We start from the raw sequence: 20,962 nt of genomic DNA on the forward strand, positions 1-20,962 counted from the left end.
TGGCTAGCGAACGAAGGAATGGTTATCGAAGATCCCAGCTGAGGAATACTGTTCCGAAGTCCTCGAAGAGCGATTTCACAAAGTGACTGACACGAAATCCACACCCATGGATCATATGAAGGACAGACACGTCTCCACAATGCACAGTGTGCAGCTGATTAACCCAATCCTTTGGGTAGTGGTAAGCATTAGACTTCACCCTTCTCAATAGTGAGCTGTTCCCGGATAGCTCAAAGTCTGCCATCTTCACTCTCTCTCTCTTTCCTTCGACTCCCTCTCAACACTTTGACCACATTTCTTTTATACGGTCGGCATATGTCATAAGGTAACGGTCACAGAAATGAAACTGTGGACACATGAAGCCCACAGTAAGCGAAACTATGGACTCCCTGCTAGATGCGATGGGAAAGGTCCACTCAATCTATGTCTCTCATAATCTTGTTCATTTCTCATCCTTCTTTGGTCCAAAGAGAAAGGCCTAGTTAGCTCAACCTCAACCAAGCTAGTCCCTTGTCCTATTCCTGGTGAATTCTGCCACCTTCTCCCTCCTCCACAATTAGCTGTTTCTTTCCTACATTAACTCCTGTGCAGCTACTTTTGTATAATAAGAACAGCTGTACTCTTTGCCCTTTGAATGATCAGGTACACGGAATACAAAGGGTGCTAGAGAGCTGAGCAGGTGATGACAAGGTGGTGGGCAAACGATAAGGAAGAGAGAGAACAGACAAAGGCTGCAGAGTGTAGAGGGACAGAAATCCAAGAGCTGATAGAGGAGCAAGGATCAATTTTATTTACATGTACTGAGAATTTGCTGTGGTGTGTTGGTCAGGGTGTGACATACAATAAAAAAAATTCAACAATTATACAGAATAAAGAATCATATAAAAATAAAGCCAGAAATACAGGTATGGAATATAATTATGCATAAATACCAGTATGTGTTTACAATGTAAACAGCATTATAAAAAGCGGTTTAAAGTGTTTACAGTGCAGTGGCAGAGGTAATAGAGGGAGTTGATCAAATTAACTGCCTGGAGAAAAGATGTTTAAGATTGTGTAATTTTTTTTTCTTTTAATAGTCCTATAATGCTTTCCGGAGGGTGATCTTAGCAAAGGCGTTTTGCTGGGTAGTGACCACCATTATTTTTCTTTGTCCTGGACAAATACAAGTTCTGTGGTGATGGTAGACTGCAACCTTTACCGTTGACCTAACAGTTTGCTGTAGTTTGTGTATATTTGAAGAGGATGCTGCACCAAACCAGACAGTATTGGCTACTGTGAGGATACTCTCTATGACGGCAATGTAGAATTGCACTAGTATGTTCTGGGAAAAATGGAACTTTACAAACTGTTGCAAGTACATCCTCTGCCAAGCCTTTTTGTTAATGAAGGAGATACGGTTCTCCCACATGCGGTCCTCTGAAGTACTGATGTCCAGGAATCTGAATGTTGAAATGGTGTTAACTGTAGGGGATGACATTCGTGGGAAGTCATGCAGAGGATGCTCATGAGGAAGGGGATTGGTGAGGAATACAGGACAGAAAATGCATCCCTTTAACAGAATAAAACATCCCAAGGTCCTTCATTGTGGTGTTGTCAGAGAAAGCAGCACAGAGGCACAGCTAGTGGGACTGCTCCCTCACAGAGCCAGAGACCAGGGTTCAATCGTGACCTCGGGTGCCATCCGAGTGTTTGCAATTCTTCCTGTGGCTGTGTGGGTTTCCCAAAGGCACTCTGGTTTCCTTCCACATCCCAAAGACGTGGGGTTTGAAGGGTTAATCAGCCGCTGTAAATTACCCCGGTGTTTCGAGGTGAGTGGTGGATGTGGCGGGCAGGGGGAGCTGAAGAGAATGACAGGTGGGATTAATGTAAATGGGTCAGTGTGGACTTGATGGCCCAGAGTTCTGATTCCACACTGCATCTTTCTAAAACTGACGATGATATCAGGGCAGGTGATTGAAAGCTTGATTACAGAGGTAGGTTTAAGAAATATCGAAAATGAAGCAGAAGGGAGAATAAAAGGGGAGGAGGTATGGCACTCAAAGATTGCATTACTTCAGTATTGAGGCAGAATATTCTGGAAAGATCCTCAAAGTCACAGAGATTAAAAACAAAATGCATGCAATCACTTTGATTGTCTTTAATCTTCATTAGGCATTGCATACTGAAGCAAGGAGGTACACTCAGTGGCCACTTTATTAGATACACCTGCTTGTTCATCTAATCAGCCAATCATGTGGCAGCAACTCAAAGCATGCAGACATGGTCAGGAGATTCAGTTGTTGTTCAGACCAAACATCAGAATGGGGAAGAAATGTCATCTAAGTGACTTTGACCATGACATGATTATTGGTGTCAGACTAGGTGGTTTGACTATCTCAGAAACTGCCATCTCCTGGGATTTTCACAAACAGCAGTCTCTAGAGTTTAGAGAATGGTGTGGAAAACAGAAGACATCTGGTGAGTGGCAGTTCTGTAGGCAAAAATGATTTGTTAATGAGAGAGATCAGATGAGAATGGCCAAACTGGTTCAAACTGACAGGCAGGTGATAATAACTCAAAAACCACGTTACAGTAGGTGTGCAGAAGAGCATCTCTGAACGCACATCATGTCCAACCTTGACGTGGATGGGCTACAGCAGCAGAAGACCGTGAACATGCACTCAATGACCTCTGTATTAGGTACAGGAGATCCTAAAATACGGCCACTCGAGTGTAATATCCAACTTTATAAAACATTGGTCAGATCTCAGCTCGAGTACTGCAGTACAGTACCCGTCATCATGATATAGGAAGCATTCGATAGTGCTGGAGAGGGTGCAGAACAGATTCACTAGGAAGTTGCCTGGGAGAGAGTATTTCAGTTATGAGGAGAGTCTGGAAAAGGTAGGTCTGCTCCCAGGAGTGGAGGAGGTAAAGAGGAGATATTATTGAGGTACTGTAAATAATTGGAACGAGTAGACCATAGTATTTACATGCGGACACAGAACTGGAGTGAATTCAGAAAGATTAGAGGGATAGGAGGGACATGGACAACTGAAGCTGTGAAACTGTATCTCTGGATTAATTTTACTTACGTTATTGATGCAACACAGGGAATCTGAGGAATTATGGCACTTGTATCAAATACTCTGTAAAAACATTTGAAGTCAATTATGAGGATTTAGCCCATTGCATCATTAAATATTTTAATTTATAAAACCTACACATATAGCTCATTCACTTTCTTACTTTAAACAGCAGACTACCATAATCTCCTAGACTGACAGGGGATAGTGGGCAGGGACACTTCTTCCAAAGGAGAACCTGTGTCCTCAGTCACCTTCTTACTGGCTTCCACTGAGAGTCGACCCTCCCCCTCCATCCCCCAGTTACAGTCAGGGCCCAGCACAGCAAAGATACCGGTCGCTAAATCGCCTACACGGCTGAAAGCCAACAAGGGCCCGTTCCCTGGATTATACAGCCATAAACAAAAATAGAATGTTTGGAAGAAAAAGATTTCCAGGTCAGTCAAATAAACCTGCAAACACTTAAAAAAAAACCCAAGAGGTGAAGAGATTAAAATTGCCATCATGCAATGGCACAACTGTGGAAAGATGGGATGTAATGGAAATATATTGGGTAAATGGTGTAGAGTGACTTACATACAGCATAGCAACATAATGAAGGGAATTTTATCTCATCAATGCCAGAACTGGTCCATTGGGGTAGTCTGATAATCAGTAAAACTGCTGAGATCACAAACTACAAACTTTAACTGTTGTAACTTTTTAAACAGTCTGCTGGGTCTAATGGAACTATTGAACTTTTGCTCAACTCATATACAATTGCAAAGCTTGTTACCTGATCCTATCGTCCATGCTGGTGGTCACCACTCTCTTACCAGTAACTGGTGAAAAGTAGGCAGAGCTTATACTCTTTGCTTGGGTACCCACGTGCGCCACGGGCTTTTTAGATGATGCTTTTAGATTTCTGATATCGTAAATACTTGCACACCTGCCAAAACCAGAAGAAACAAGGTGGAATTTCATAGTTTGAGATATAGGGGCACCAATTTAAACTTAGTGGAATTAGGCTATTCAATTAAACCCCAGCTTAGGAAAGCTTATTTTCTCCATATCAATAAAAACTCCAGACTAACAAAATTTTAGCATTCTCTAGTTTTAATATTATCAAATCACTGAGACAGAGCTTTACTCAGCAGGGAGCATGGCTGGGGTCAGGGCTGAAAGGAAGCTGCAGATTTTCATGATCTCTTGTTTTATTTATTTATTGTAAAATTTTAATCAAATATACAGCACCATAACAGGCCCTTCTGGCCCGATGGACCTGCACTGTCCAATGACACCCATGTGACCAATTAACCTACTAACCCGTATGTCTTTGGAATGTGGGAGGAAACCCAGGCGATCACAGGGAGAACATACAAACTCCTGACAGACAGCGCAAGGATATGAGCCTGGGTCTCTGGTTCTATGATAGTGTTACGCTACCTGCTAACATATTGTGCCACCCCAAAATGAAATTGAAACTTGATAAACAGATATCTGGTACATTTGGTACCCTTTTAGAAATGATACAAAAGCTCCTTTAAAGACAAATTAAATAGAATTTTGGGCTTAAGAATTAAAAATAAAGTAGGGTTTATATGGCAATACATGGATACAGTACATAGTAGCGTAGTGGTTAGCACAACGCTTTACAGTACTAGCGACCAGGGTTCAATTCCCACCGCTGTCCGTAAGGAGTACGTACATTTTTCCTGTGACCACGTGGGTTTCCTCTGAAAGTCCAAAGGCATACCGGTTAATTGGTCATTGTAAATTGTCCCATGATTAGGCTAAGGTTAAATCCAGGTTTGTGGACGGTGTGGCTTGAAGGGCCAGAAGGAAAGAAGGAAGGGAGGGATGGACAGAGAGATAAACAAATAAATGCCCCAACACCAGTAATCTCTTCTGTTACGGGAACTCACTGTGATGCTGCAGTTACAAAATAATGCCGATCCACTGGGTGAACACTGACTGTCCGTAAATGTTTCAGGCCCATGTTCACGCTCTGCTCTCCAGAAATGCTGCAGAAAAGAAAATGTAGAAGTTACTCTCATTTCAAGATTAAGCAGTACCTGTAAAAGCTTAACTTGTTCACCTGGTGTTAACAGTAATTTACCTACACCAGGGGTCCCCAACCTTTTTTGTACCGCAGACCGGTTTAATATTGACAATATTTTTGCGGACCGGCCGACGGGGGGGGGGGGGGGGTGTTCAAATGGGGTTAAACTCACCTCAACATGTCTTTTACAGTTAGGGTTGCCAACTTTCTTGCTCCCAAATAAGGGACAAAAGTAGCAGTCAAATCCCGGGACACTTTACCCCAGGAAAGACTACCATGACCATGAAGCCTCGCGCGGGCACCTGTGTGCGCATGCGTGCCGAATTTTTCTCCCACAAATTGGTTTTGCCTTCATCTTCCTGACTATACTGTACATACATTATTTCTACTTTATATAGGCTGTGTATTTATCATATCAATCCTGCTTTTACTATATGTTAGTGTTATTTATTTTCGGTTTTATGTGTTATTTGGTATGATTTGGTAGGTTATTTTCTGGGTCTGGGAACGCTCAAAATTTTTCCCTTATAAATTAATGGTAATTGCTTCTTCGCTTCACGCCATTTCGGCACGAAAGGTTTCATAGGAACACTCTACCTTAGCGGCGGAAATACGGGACAAGGGCGGTCCCATATGGGACAAACCAATTTAGCCCGATATACAGGATGTCCCGGCAAATATGGGACAGTTGGCAACCCTATGTTCAAGTTCAACAGTGCGTGACAGGGAATGAGGAAAGGTGCAGCTGACTCATATCGTTTCCTGGGATCCACTGACCTACACCATCCACGTGCCGTGTGTCAAATACTAGCTTCAAAGTCTCTGGTAACACCACGCACAAGATGCTGAAAGAACTCAGTAGGACAGACAGCATCTATGGAGGGGAATGAACAGTTGATGTTTTGGGCTGAGACCCTTCATCAGGGCTGGAAAGGAAGGGGGAAGAGGGGAGTACAAGCTGGCAGCTGATAGGTGAGACCAGGTTAGAGGGAAGGTGGTGGGTTGGAGAGGGAACCTGATATTCTGGGAGCACCATATACGTTAAATGACTCCGACATACTCCCTTTTCCTCTCCCCCTTCTCCTTCCCTTCACCACCCCCCCAGCACACTGGAAGAGCATCCAGTGATCCAGTATCTGATACCCAGCTATTCAGCCACACACTCAGCTGCACTACCTTCCTAACTCTTGACTCACTAGCATTTTAGCACAGGGAGATTTTCAAGATTACATCCTTACAGGTCCTGATTTGTAACTTTTGATTTAATTCTCTGAATTCCATTTTCTAAACTTCATCCTTCTTACGGTCTCTCATTACGACCAATATGGACCATGACCTATGGCTACGTGCCTTTCAGAACGTCCGATGCCTACTTAGAGACATCCTCGATATCAGACCAGAAAAGCAACACACGTTGCTCCCACTGTCACAGGATGCTTATCTGTGTCCCTGACTATAGAATTCCCTGTCACTGTAGCTCACTATACGTGTGGGGGGGTGGGGGAGTGTACAAGCTGGCAGGTGATAGGTGAAACCAGTTGAGGGGGAAGGTGAGTGGGTGGGGGAAAATGAGGAAATGGGAGGTGATAGGTGGAAGAGGTAAAGGGCTGAAGAAGGAATCGGATAGGAGAGTGAACCATGGGAGAAAGGGAAGAAGTAGCTGAGGGAAGTGATGTGTAGAAAACGGGTGAAAGTGGAGTCAAAATGGGCAATTGAAAAAAGAGATGGGGAAGGGGAAGCAATTACCGGAAGTTCATGCCAGCAGGTTGGAGGCTACCCAGAAGGAATATGAGGTGTTGCTCCTCAACCTCAAAGTAGCCTCATTGTGGCGGTAGAGAAGGCCATGAACTGTCATGTCAGAATGGGAAGTCAAATTTAAATGGGTGGTTACTGGGAAAATCTACTTTCTGTGGTGGATGGGGTAAAGGTGCTCTGACACCATTGTTCTTTGGAGATTCAATACAATTTCTTCAAGACTAATCATCCACTAACCATAATATTGAGTTCAGTCAAACTGCTGACCACCCCAATCATTCCTCCTCTCTGATGCTCTTTTCCCCAAGAACAAAATTTGAAAGTTTATACGACTCAATATAACATTTTATCTGACAATGCACCAGCTTTGGTAGCTGTATGGAAAGAGGGCACATAATTTCAAGTTGTTACTGTGTAAAGAACTTCTCTGAACTTCAATGTCAAAAACACAATCAATAATCCCAAAGCACCATTAATACTAATAGTTTTATTTAGTCCTTGCATTACTCCCCGTGAGTGACAAACACAGAGTTCACAATTAAGGTTAGCAAATGCAAGGTTTACCGAAGGGACCGTTTTTCTCATTAGCCTATACTCTCGATAACAGCGCTCACTAGGCCCTAAGAGATTAGCTTAATATGCCACATATACATCAAAATAAACAGTAAAATGTATTGTTTGTGCTAATGACCAACACAGCCCAAGACTGTGATAGGTGCAGCTTGCAAATGTTACCATGCTTCTGGTGTCAGCATGCCCATGACCCACTAACCCTCACCCGTACATCTTTGGAACGTGGGAGAAAATGGGAGCACCTGGAGGGAACCCTTACAAACTCCTTACAGACAATGGTGGGAATTGACCCAAGGTTGCTGGCTCTGCAGTGTCACACTACTGTGTTGTCGCTAAGCACTGTACACCCAAAATATGGTGCAAGGACCGAACTGGTTCAAGAGAAAGCACCATCTTTTCAGTGAGGCTTTGCAAATAACAGCCACAACCCGTGAACAAACAGATGAAGAAGAATCACTGCCTTGAGGGGAAGGAAGTTAGCAATGAGAAACTAAAACCACCAACAGAACAAACCATTTACACAAAGGTTTATGAAGTGTGAGATGAAACACGTTACTGTTGCTCACCTTGGAGTTCGCCTGTCCACTATAGCCATTTCACCATCCCAGTGACTGACAATCAAAGTGGACCCATCCTCAGCCAAGAAGTCAAAAGAAGAGGTATTCCACTCATTGGATACGTATACCTAGGAAAATATACAGAGGAAGGTATTTCTATTTGCAAAGTAAAGAAATTAGAAAGCAAATTTATACATCTTTTTTTAACAACTGCATATTTGTCAGTGTAAAAAGTCCATTCACCTATAGATTTCAGGACTGATTAATACAGGTATCCAGATCAGATCCAAACAGGTGTTTCATGAGTGTAGAGAGAGTACAGTAGTGGGCTAGGCACGCATCTATCATGTTCACCAGTATGATTGTTAGTGAGGTGACATTGTTGCAGATCTGCAGACTGTGACTCCTCCATGAAGAAGTCAAGGATCCAGCTGTAGAGGGAGGTCCAGAGCCCAGGTTTTGGAGCTTGTTGATTCGAACGGAGGATATGATGTTGTTTTATACTGAGATGTAATCAATAAACAGTAGCTTGATGTAGTATTACTATTGTCCAGGTGATCCAAAGTCCAGTGGAGAGCCAGTGAGATTGCATCAGCTGTAGATCTATTGTGGCAATAGGCAAACTGTAATGGGTCCAGGTCCTTGCTTAGGCAGGAGTTGATTCTAGCCACGACCAACCTCTCAAAGGACTTCATCACAGTAGGTTTGAATGTCGCTGCGTGATAGTTGTTGAGGCAGCTTGCCCTGCTCTTCTTGGGCACTGGTATGATTGTCGCCCTTTTGAAGCAGGTGGGAACCTCCAACTGCAGGAGAGAGAAATTGAAAATACTGCTGCACATTTCCACCAGTTGGTTGGCACAGGTTTTCAGAGCCCCACCAGATATACCATCAGGGCCTGATGCCTTGTGAGGGTTCATCCTCTTGAAAGATGATGTGATGTTGGTCTCTGAGACGGAGATCACAGGGTCACAGACACTGCAGGGATTCCCCTGAAGAGATCAGGGTGTGCAGTTTTGTGCCTGCTGATTACACAGCTCAGCTCCTCGAGTGCCTGCTTGGCATTGTTCTGAGGTGGAATGTATACCAATACCAGGGTGTTGGTGGAAAATTCACTTGGTAAATAACATGGACGGCACTTGATTGCTACAAGTTCCAGGTCGGATAAGCAGGACTATGAGTTGATCATAAAGCATACTCCAGACACCTTGCCTTTGAAAGACTGAGCAGAGGGTGGTGAAGGTATTGAGCTACAGCGTTGATTTGAAATTGCTGATGTGAGCCATGTTTCTGTAAAGCAGAGTACACAGCAGTCTGATTTAGTCATGAAGCCATGTCTGACAGGAATATGCTCCAGCATTGAAGGACATTTTCCTTTCATTCCTGCCTCTAATGAATAAATTTAAAATACTTGATGTGAATGAATGAGAGCTACAACAATGTGTAAACTTTTCTTTCAAGGCTGATACTGCAACTGCACACCTCCACATTTTTTTGTCTAGCGAAGCAACCCAGTGGACATGGATTTCTTTATTCCTTATAATTGTTGAAGGTTCTGTTGCATGTAGCATTCTGACAAACGTACCCCGGCAAATTCCTTATACGTGCTTGCCTCAGCCACTACATTCTCTCAACAACAGTAAAGGGAATCTGACCTTCCAAACAAGCACATTTATAATGATCTGAACTCAACACAGAACTTAGACAAGACCTTTCAATTTCTTGCACATCTCCACTACTCTTGTTCCCATTACCACATTTTGCCTTGCGTAATCATTCCCTTTGTCAGTTCGCATCCTCAGCCCCTACCCCATCAGAGAATCCCTTGTTTTACCGCATCCCCACACCTCAATTTCCTTCCCTATGTACGTGTTTAATACCTGTGTCCAGTGGTTCTGACAGGAAGCATTAAATCAGTTTTGTACTCCATGGCTGCTGCCTGACCCAGAGTATTTCTGGATATTTTGTTTATATTTCAGAATTTCAGTTCTTTTATTTATGTCCAATAACGACCAAAGCAATAGGAACTTAAGCTGGGCAATTCTCATGCTGTATAATCATAGACCGAGTCTCTATATCAAAGTTCAAATTAAATTTATTATCAAAGTATGTCACCATTTACCACTCTGAGTTTTATTTTCTTGCGGGCATTCACAGTAAAACAAAATACAATAGAATCAATGAAAAACTACGTGTAAAGACTGACAAACAACCAGTGTGCTCAAGACGACAAACTGGACAAATACAAAAAACAAACAGACAGATAAATAAATTAATATACCGAGAACATGAATTGTAGAGTTCTTGAAAGTGAGTGTAAAGGCTATGGAGTCACTTCAGTGTTGAGGTGAATGAGGTTATCCATAGTGGTTCAGGAGCCTCTATATAAAGGAGCTGTGGACTTTGTGAGTGAAGGGTTCAACGGTTCAAAGATCTTTGGTGTGTATTACCTCATCAAAGACCGCAGCAGCAATGTTTCCGCAGCGAATGCTCCCATCATTGCTCACTGACAGGATCTCAGCAGAGTTGGAAGGGGAAAAGCACAGGCAGTTAACTGTACCGCAGTGAGGTTTGAACTGAGCAACAACAGCATCCTCAGCCCGAGAACTCTGCAAAGCAAAAATCAAAAGCATCCAATCAGAACTGGATCATAAAGTCTAAAAGGCAAACACTCTTACAGTTCCTAACCATTCTACAGAACTTTATAGTTTTTCATTCCTTTGACAGATAACTACTGCTGTAGCAGAGGAAATCCATTTGCAAAGTGTACAAAGCAAGATCCCAGAGATAGCCATATGACATATACCCTGACAATCACTGTCCTATTTGCCCGTCCGCTACTGAGAAGAATTCCTCTTGCCAAGAGTCACTTTGCCACTTTACAATTTCCCATCAGACACCCTATTTAGATACTCCTGCACCAAGCGCCACATTATGTACATACAATCAGTCTGTGTATATCAGCTGATCTAATGTGTATTGGCCACACTCAAACAGTTACTTTTACATTGTGTTTTACAGGATTGCTTTTATATTTATATTTATTGCGGTTTTTGTTTCTTACTTTGTTCTTTATGCTTATTGTGTTTATTTATGCTGCAACAGGTCTGGAGTAACGATCATTTCTTCCTCATTTACACTTGTGGACTGAAGAATGACAACAAACAATCTTGAAAATGACAGGGTGGTATTAGCCAATGGATAAGGATTGACTACAGCACAAGACAGACCCTGACCACCTTTCCTCAGTACAATGCCTTACAATCTGAGTAAGCACAGGAATTTTTATTTTTTATTCATAGATACAGCTTGGTAACAGGCCTTTCTGGCCCAATGAGCCCACACCACTCATTTACACCCATCTGACCAATTAACCATCTAACTGGTATGTCTTTGGGATGTGGGAGGAAACCCATGTGTTTACGGGGAGAATGTACAAACTCCTTACAGACAATGACAGAACTGAATGCAGGTCACTGGTACTGCAATAGCATTACACTAACTGCTGCCCCCAAATCATCCCCACTGTATTGGCTCATTTTTAATTCTTCAACTAGAGTATATAGTGATCTGCCATTTGTGAGACTTCTTTTATGCAATATGGATGAATTACAACATTAACAGCATTTCTCTACCTTTCAAGAGCTTGCTAATTTCCAGAGTCTCTGAGGAATACGGTAACAAGAACAACAAAAAGCTAGTGTGCACTGACCAGATCCCAAATTCCAACATATCCGTAAGTGCTTCCCGCAGCCACCAGAAACCTCTGCTCAGATGGATGAATGGCCAGTGCGGACACCCGCTTTGGTGTTACTTTAGCAACAAGATGTTCTTGGATTGTCATCTGTTTCAAACTGGACTTGTAGCTGCTCAGACAAACAATGAAGGAAACAGTTTATAGAAAATCATTTAAAAATTGTAATAAGCTACTATTTAAAATTTAAAGAACTTACATTTTTAATTCTTCTGGTTGCTTTACTTTAACCTGCGATTCTCCCTGTGTCAGAGTAGCAAATGTTACATTACTAATGAAAGTTAGCACTTTTTTTATAATGTTAACTTTGCTTTAACTTATCAACATCTACATTACAAATCAAATACCTAAATTAAGTTGTTGGTGGCAGGGAAAGAAAGGAGATGGGCACCACCATCGAGCAAATCTACATGAAATATTGTCGCAGGAAAGCACCATCCATCATCAGGGACTCCCACTATCCAGACTATGCTCTCTTCCTGCTGCTGCCATCAGGAAGGTGGCACAGGAATGTCAGGACTCACATCACCAGGTTCAGAAACAGTTATTACCCATCAACCATGAGGCTTTTGAACCAATGGGGATAACTTTACTTGCCCCACCACTGAAATGTTCCCACAACCTATGGACTCACTTTCAAGGACATTTCATCTCATGTTCTTGATATTTATTGCTTATTTATTATTATTCTTTATCTTTGATTTTGCACAGTTTGTGTCTTTTGCACACTGGTTGAATGCTCACGTTGGTGTGGTTCTTCGTTGATTCTATTATGATTATTATTCTGTTATGAATTCATTGATAATGCCTGCAAGGAAATGAATCTTAGGATTGTATATGGTGTCATATAGGTAGGTACTTTACTTTGAATTTTGAAGAGACAGAAAACTTCACTGACTCATATGCCCCCCTCATTCAAGCCATGGCTACATCAGCTATATAGATAGCCTCCAACCTGATGGCATTAACATTGATTTTTATATATATATACACACACAGAGACACACAGCAGGGGTGATTGATAAGTTCGTGGCCTACGGTAGAAGGAGATGAGTTATGCAGCTCTCGTTACATGCACATGCAGTTCAACACTGAGTGATTATGCAGAAAGTTTGAAGTTAATAACTCATCTCCTTCTATCTTAGGCCACGAACTTATCAATCACCCCGATGAGTTATTAACTTCAAACTTTCTGCATAACTCAAACAGTTGAACTGCATGTGCATGTAACGAGAGCTGTTTAACTCATCTCCTTCTACTGTAGGCCACAAACTTATCCATCACCCTTGCTGTGGACACTTTCTGGAGGTCCAAGATCCGTATGCTCCACAACCGCTGGACTAAGTGTGTACATGTAGGAGGGGACTATGTTGAAAAATAAATGTGCTAGGTTTTCTAAAATTGACTCCTTCTACCTTAGGCTACAAACTTATCAATCACTGTGTTTTTGTGTGTGTGTCTGTGTGTGCACGCGCATATTATACAAAAATAAAATGTTCCCCTTTTCCCTCCCCCTATCCTCTTCTATTCCCCTCTCCGGCCTCTCTCTTCCTCACCAGCATATCACCTTCCCCTGGCTCCCCTCCTCCTTCCCTTTCTCCCATGGTCCATTCTCCTCTCCTATCAGATTCCTTCTTCTCCAGCCCTTTACTTTCCCACCCACCTGGCTTTGGCCATCACCATTTAACTTGTCCTCCTTCCCCAAACCCACCTTTTAATTCTGGTGTGTTCCCCCTTCCTTTCCAGTCCTGAAGAAGGGTGTCTACCCCAAAATGTTAACTGTTAATTCATTTCTATAGATGCTGCCTGACCTGCTGGGTTCCTCCAGCATTTTCTGTGGGTCAGTTATATACCAGCTTTTGCCTTAAGATTCCATGCACATTACATCTTTACATTTCATGCTATTGCTTGGCCTTACAAAGGTTTGGTAAATGATTTTGTTCAGATATTTACCTAGCAGAACAGAAAGGTTGTGTGCACAACTTGCAGACGACTAGTACGTGGTGCAGTAAGTAATCTGGAAAGGCAATTCTCCCAAGTTCACGAATGTATTTTATGCTCAGTGTGGTATCCTCAGCAGTGAAAAAAACCATTCGAGGATTGGCTGATCATTTTCCCAAATGACCGATGTTCATTCAGTTCACAAAAGCAACACTGAGCTTCCAGACTCCACTCATAATAATCGTCTGTCCCACACCTTCTCTGATTTCTCCATTTTCAGCCTCTAGCATTGCGGCAAGTGCCCGATTCGAGCCCAGGAACAACACCTCATCTGATGTCTTGGTTTGTAACAGCTTTTAGGACTTAATATTGGATTTAACATTTTTTTTCCTTTCCTCTCCACTGAAGTGTACCCAACTGTCTTGAGCTGTCAGCTTTTAAAGTAATTGTTACCTTGACAACTTTGGTCTGTAGTCTTTAACAATTACTTCCCTCTGGTCTCTCTGCAACTTAAAATCTTTCCCTTTTCCAGTGTTCATGAAGGGTCTTCAAATTGAAATGTTGCTCTCCACTCAGCCAATGATGCCACTTCCCCGAGTGCTTCCATTTTGTCTCAGATTTCCAGCATCTGCAGTTCTTACTCTGGGTAGCATAGTGGTTGGTATTATCACATTACAGTGCCAGTGTAAGATCGGGGTTCCAGTCCTGCTGCTGTCTGTGAAGAGCTTATATGTTCTCCCCGTGACTATGTGGGTTTCCTCTGGGTGCTCCGATTTCCCCCAATATTCCAAAGACACGCCAGTTCGGATTAGTAAATTGTGGGCATGCTATGCTGGCCCCAGAAGCATGGTGACAATTGCAGACTGCCCCCAGCACATCCTTAGACTAGGTTGGTGGTTGACACAAATGGTGCATTTCACTGTATGTTTCCATGTACGTGAGAAATAAAACTAATCTTCTTGCCTCAGATATTTATGAAAATTAGGCCGGTATTCACTGGAGTTTGGACAACCTGTTAAGAATACCTGAGGACTTTGACAAGGTGGATATGGAGAGGATATTATCTCTTGTGGAGAATCTAGAACTAGGGGTCACTGACTGAAAATAAAGAGTTACTGATCTAAGGCAAGAGGAGTCAAAATATTCTTCTTCCGTCTCTGTGAAGGTTGTGATAGTTGGAGCTTTTCCTCAAAGGGTAGTGGAAGCAGAATTTTTTTAACATTTTTAAAGGCAGAAGCTTATTGCTTCTTCATAAGTAAGGGAGAATCAGAATCAGGTTTATTATCACTGGCATATGTCACGAAACTTGATCTTTTGCGGCAGAAGTACAGTGCAACACAAAAATATACTATAAATTACAATAAACATTGAATTATTGATTAGTTAATTAATTAGCTTAAATTAAAAAAAAAGGTTGTGAAAGGAGGCAAGCTGGGCATGGGGCTAGCAAACCCATCCTGTAAAAACCAGTGCTACAGGAACAGCACAGAAGCTCCAAAAACTTCACCCATGCGAGAGGAAGTACCTTCAATGGGCTGCACTTTGAAAGACTGGCCCAGAACAGAGGACTCTGGTGAGCTGCTCTTGGCAGCCCATGTCCAGTACGGGTGATGGGCTTAAGAAGAAGTGGTTGGGTTCATTGTCCAAGAAATGTGATGCCGGATGGGAAGAAGCCGTTCCTAAAAATGATAAGTGTGTATCTTCAGGTTGCTGGACCTCCTCTCTGCTGATATAGTAATAAGAAGGCATGTCCTGGGTGGTAGGGATCCTTGATGATGGATTAGAAGATAACAAAAGTAGACAGGGATACGGGGTAGAGGTAATAATCATATCAGCCCTGATCTTATTACATGGCACAGCAGGCTGAAGGAGCCAAGTGCCCCATTCTTGCCCTCAATCATATATTTGAATGTTATCTTTGTGCTCGTAGTTGTCAGATATGTTGTTCTTGTGTCAGGTTTAGCTGGAATCTGAATTCCCAAGCACAAGTGTAGCGTGATTTCCACAGTCCATAGTTTGACTGCATGACTTCAACTTTGAAGGCATTCTTAAAACATACTGCAGACAGTAACAGCAACTTTAGACTTGTGAGTGTAAATTCTGAAGTTGCAGTCAGTAGGAGTCACTGGGTCATGCAGATAATCAGTGGTACTTTCCCAAAACATCTGAACCCTCACAACTGTTAGTAACATTTTCGTCATTTGAATTACAGTCACATTTATGAACTTAATTGATTTAACCACTTCAGAGCTTCGAGTTAGTCACCTGCATCCCATTTTGTAGACACGAAAACATTGCAGTACAAATATAAATGGAATACCTGACTAATCTTCAGCCACGTGTTTATTAGATCCTCGGTTACTTTGTTGTCCTCTTCATCATATGCAACCATTTTAATAGGTCCAGAGATCTGAGGTAAGATTTAACATCAGCTTGTTATTTTCCTTCCCATCTCTATTTGAATCTGTCTATTGTAGCTGGTTGTATAATAAACTGCTACTGCACTTAAAAGCTAGCTGCAATTATGTAACCACTGTCAAACATGATTTATGTGACAGTTAAGGCTCTGGTCTACTATTCAGTACATTACAAAGTATAACCTGTCTTGAAGTCAAGTCGTCAGCAGTGAAAGTGGAGCTGTCATCTACACTTGACTGAGGGTTGGTGTGGATTGTCAAAAGGACTAAAAACAAGGCCTGTCATATGGGCAGATGATCTTTTTCTTTAAACCAGTAGCTATCCTTATCTGAAGACGGCATCACCCAGTTATGCTGCCTGAACAGCTGTCTATGATAAAAGCAACACAAACTACCCAGTGTAATCAGACCTTTTACCAGATTCACACAGCAATAACTGTTTTGTGCGTTAAATTGAAAAACAAGTGTTCCTTTGAGTAAGAAGTGGGTAAGATGAAGGGTGGTTGTTAAGGCAACTTACATGTCCAAAAGTCACATGCTTTAGAAAAGTCTTCATAGTGAAAGCAGGCAATGTACAAACTTGTTCCCACCACTAAACCAGATCTCATTGTGAAGATGAATTAAAAATATTTAAAATCCAATCTACCAAGTCTCCACAGATCACAAGTGTCTTAATCTTTGCGCCACTTGTGATCTTCTAGAAAAATCACCTTCTCAGTCAAAACACAAGAGTCCTATTTGAAAACAAATTTTTCAGCAGGCTGGAGCTGCAAGGACAAAAATGATTGTGCACAAGAGCAAAGATGGTTAGAAGATCTATGAAGAGTGAGGATGGAGGTGGGCTGAAGAGTGATACAGATCAGAAAAGGAAGAGAAAGAGGGGACACGGGAAGAAAAATGAGAAATCCAAGACCATAAGCATCACATCAAATTGTTAGTATTTCATTACAACTAGAAGTAATCATTCAACTTGTAAACATGCAGTTCTATAAGCAATCTTAATAATCCCACTTAGTTTGCTCCAGTCAATTGTCTGACAAATGGCCATTAAAATTCCCCTTCCACACAGCTCTCCTACCACCCACCAACTATAAAGGTAATGTCCAGTGGCCAGTTACACAGACATTCAGCACATCTTTGGGATGTGGGAGGCAACCAGAACAACAGGGGTACAAACCCATACAGTCACAGGGAGAAGGTGCAAACTCTCCATGGACATCACCTGAGACCAGGATTGAACCCAGCTTGGAGGAGCTGTGGGACGTACACACTGTCAGCATGTCCCACGAGGCTGAAGGACAGCTTCTATCCCACTGTTGTAAGACTATTAAATAGTTCCCTTGTATAAGTTGGCCTCTTGACCTCACAATCTACTTCATCATGATCTTGCACCTTATTGTCTACCAGCACTGCATGTTCTCTGTAACACTTTATTCTGCATTCTGTTATTGTTCTACCTTGATGCACCGTGTAATGATCTGATCTGTATGACTGGTATGCAAGACGAACTTTTCACTGTATCTTGGTACACGTGACAATAATAAACCAATTCCAGTTTCATCCCATCCAAGTGCACAACAAAAAAAAACTGAACATCTAAGATAGGACAGATCCCAAAATGAAGCAGTGTAGCAGTTAGTGCAAGGCTTGACAGCACCAATGATTACTGATGGAGTTTCAATTGCCACTGTCATCAGCAAGGAGTCTGTATGTTTTCTCCCCATGACCACATAGGTTTCCTCCCTCATTCCAAAGACATATGAATTAGGGCAACACACACAAAATGCTGGAGGAACTCAGCAGGTCAGATAGCACCTATGGAAATTAATAGACAGTTGACATTTTCGGCCAAGACTCTTCTTCAGGACTGAGGAAGGGGGAAGATGACAAAATAAAAAGGTGGTGGTGGGGGGAAGAAGCTTGCTGGAAGGTGTTAGGTGAAGCCAGGTGGGTGGGAAAGGTCAAGGGCTGCAGAAGAAGGAATTTGCTAAGAGAGGAGAGTGGCCCATAGGAGAAAGGGAAGGAGGCGACCTAGGGGGGAAGTAATAGGCAGGTGAGAAGAGGTAAAAGGTCAGAGTGGGAAATAGAGGAAAGAGGGGAGGGAAGAATTACATTAGTAATTTGAGAGCATGCTACGTTGGCACTGGAAACAAGGCAACACTTGCGGACTGCTCTCAGCACTATCTCAGACTGTGATGGTCACTGATACAAAAGATATGTTTTGATGTACATATGACAAATAAAGCTAAGCTTGAGATACATGGATACTGTGGACCAACCCGCTCTTCTATCTCTTCTGACGTCACAGATGTTTCTATTGGTAATTCTGGGACTTGGGCATCTGTAGATTTCAAAATTTGCAGCCGCATAGAACGCCGAACCACAGGTTGCCCTCCAGAACTTCGAGGCTTCCTTCTAAATGCCAGAAAAGGATGAAGATTGTCATTACGCATCAAATGAGATATTACAAATAAAAATAAAACTAATGATCGTCTGCAAGATTTAACCTTTAACCTCCAGCTAGACATTGCTCTTCCAGTTTCAGTAACTGCTTTGCCCATCTTCTACAGTAAAGGCACAATAGCAATGAGTCGGTGTTCATGAAGCTTTGTTGCCAATATTTAGAATTACAGATAGGACGAATCATTGTTACCTATTCGCATGCCTCAAATATTCAAACACTGAAATATCCTCAGTGGACACTTTATTAGGTACACCTGCTCATTAATGCAATTATCTACTCAACCAGTCACGTGGCAGCAGCTCAATGCATAAAAGCATGCAGACATGGTCAAGAGTTAAGTTGCTGTTCAGACCAAACATCTGAATGGGGGAAGAAAGGTGATCTAAGTGACTTTGACAGAAAATTGATTGTTGGTGCCAGACAGGGTGGTTTGAGTACCTCAGAAACTACTGATCTCCTGGGATTTTTACGCAGAACAGTACCTAGAGTTTACAGAGAATGGTGCGAGAAACAAAAACATCCAGTGAGCAGAAAGAAAAACGCCTTGTTAATGGGGGAGGACAGAGAACGGCCAAACTAGTTCAACTTCCACAAGTTACAAAAGTGATGTGCAGAAGAGCATCTCTGAATGCACAACATGTTGAACCTTGAAGTGGATGGGCTACAGCAGCAGAAAACCACACCGAGTTCTACTTTTGTGCCTAATAATGTTGCCACTGAGTATACATTGATAACAAAAGACGATGTGGAAAGACTTAGCTACAGCAGATTCGTACTTCTTGAGTGGGTTCAGTTTCCTCTGCTGTCTTTTTTTAACATCTCCCCAAAGTTTTTTGGCAGTCTGTAGGGCAAGAGCAAATTGCACAGGTTGGCTGACAGCATTTTCAAAATACTAACAAACAACTGATCTTTGCTTTGAACAGAATTGTCAAAAGGACTGCATCAAGGATCGTTAAAAGCAAAAGAATAGATACTTTGAATTAAGGACACTTGTATTCACTAAGTACAGCTCGATCAAATAGCAAATTGGAAATTAGAACATAGTACCATGCAAGCCTTTCAACCCATGACTTTGTACTTACCCTTTAACCTACTCCAACCCTTCCCTCTTGCATAGCCCTCCATTTTTCTATCATCCATGTGCCTAAAATTCTCTTAAATGTCCCGAATGATGCCTCTAACATTATTGTGTTCTTTATCATTTGTGGGTTTTTGGTGCTGCATTGCACCTGGGGTAACAATTATTTTATTTTTCTTTACACTGTGTACTGGAAATAACATTAAACAATCTTAAATCTTGAACTAAATTGAAATAATTAAAACTGGAATTTATAAACTAATCTGAGTAACATGAAACAGAAATTTGTCAGATAAAAACCGACTGATTCACTTCAGTCCCCAAAGGACGGACGGTTGTTGCCCTTCCCAGTTCTGGTGTTTACGTCACACTACAGCTATTAGTAGGTTTGAGTTTCAGTAGACTCCACTATTGTGTAGCAGTGTAGACAGGGAATAAATGTTCTCATCCCGTGAGTCGTTCCAACAATCAATCTGTACGCTACCGCAGGTTTCCATGTGGAATTCCAGATAGCTGCTTATTTACCCAATCACTACGGTTTTCATCAGTACAGAATGCAAACATTTGAAAATTACGGCCAGCTGACATGCATTCGCACCCATTAAGTACTGATTTAAGTCACTTGGTACTGCTTGCATTCTTAACTAGTAACTACTGATTTGAATTGAAGTTACTGTGCTGGTGCTGCTCACCTCCAGCATATTCAATGATGCAAAGAACTTGGCATTTTCCTGAATGTTTTTCAGTCGCTTCCTTTCGTAAACGGACAACTCCTCAGGTTGCTGAAATGAAGAAGGAAAATTAAATTTAGAGGTGCCAGATATTGCAGTGAGGAGATGGTATTATGCCTAATCCACTTTCCTCCTTCAGTGCACCTTCCTGCCCCTAATTTCCTGCAAGTCAACCTTGACCCAGACACACCCACAACATACCAACACCCAGACACACCACCACACAGGCTCAGCCACACTACCCAACACCCGGGCACACTGAACCCTCCGCTGCCCGAAGATACCACACGGACACATCAACACCCTCTGACACTCAGACACACCCACACACTTGAACACCCACGTGCACCCACACCCTCCAACACCTGGGCACAATGACATCCGGACACACACACACACACACCCAGAAACACCAGTCTCTACCCAAGCCTATCCCACCTAAGAAACACAAGTTGACTGGGTGACTCTACTTAAAGTGACAAGTGGGAGGGTGCCACGATATCATAGCAATTAGCATGACCCTATTACAGCTCGCAGCCTCGGAGTTTGAAGTTCAATCTCAGTATCCTCCGTACGTCCTCCCTGT

The 20,962-nt window shown here is 42.3% G+C and overlaps 1 protein-coding gene across 3 annotated transcripts in view; it reads right to left on the minus strand.

Annotated features, from left to right (window-relative positions):
* The window catches only part of wdr76 (WD repeat domain 76), a 28,852-nt gene that overhangs the window by 2,192 nt on the left and 5,698 nt on the right, over positions 1–20,962 (minus strand). For all 3 annotated transcript variants that reach the window (XM_063066219.1, XM_063066217.1, XM_063066218.1), the window contains exons 3-13: positions 20,338–20,427; positions 19,344–19,408; positions 18,383–18,518; positions 16,007–16,096; positions 11,945–11,988; positions 11,704–11,857; positions 10,442–10,600; positions 8,004–8,122; positions 4,973–5,071; positions 3,844–3,996; positions 3,078–3,131 (exon numbers count right to left, since the gene is read on the minus strand). In XM_063066219.1, the coding sequence (XP_062922289.1) occupies positions 3,078–3,131; positions 3,844–3,996; positions 4,973–5,071; positions 8,004–8,122; positions 10,442–10,600; positions 11,704–11,857; positions 11,945–11,988; positions 16,007–16,096; positions 18,383–18,518; positions 19,344–19,408; positions 20,338–20,427 (1,163 nt within the window). The remainder of the gene's footprint in view (positions 1–3,077; positions 3,132–3,843; positions 3,997–4,972; positions 5,072–8,003; positions 8,123–10,441; positions 10,601–11,703; positions 11,858–11,944; positions 11,989–16,006; positions 16,097–18,382; positions 18,519–19,343; positions 19,409–20,337; positions 20,428–20,962) is intronic.

Source organism: Mobula hypostoma, chromosome 13, assembly GCF_963921235.1.
Source record: "Mobula hypostoma chromosome 13, sMobHyp1.1, whole genome shotgun sequence".
NCBI lineage: Eukaryota > Metazoa > Chordata > Chondrichthyes > Myliobatiformes > Myliobatidae > Mobula > Mobula hypostoma.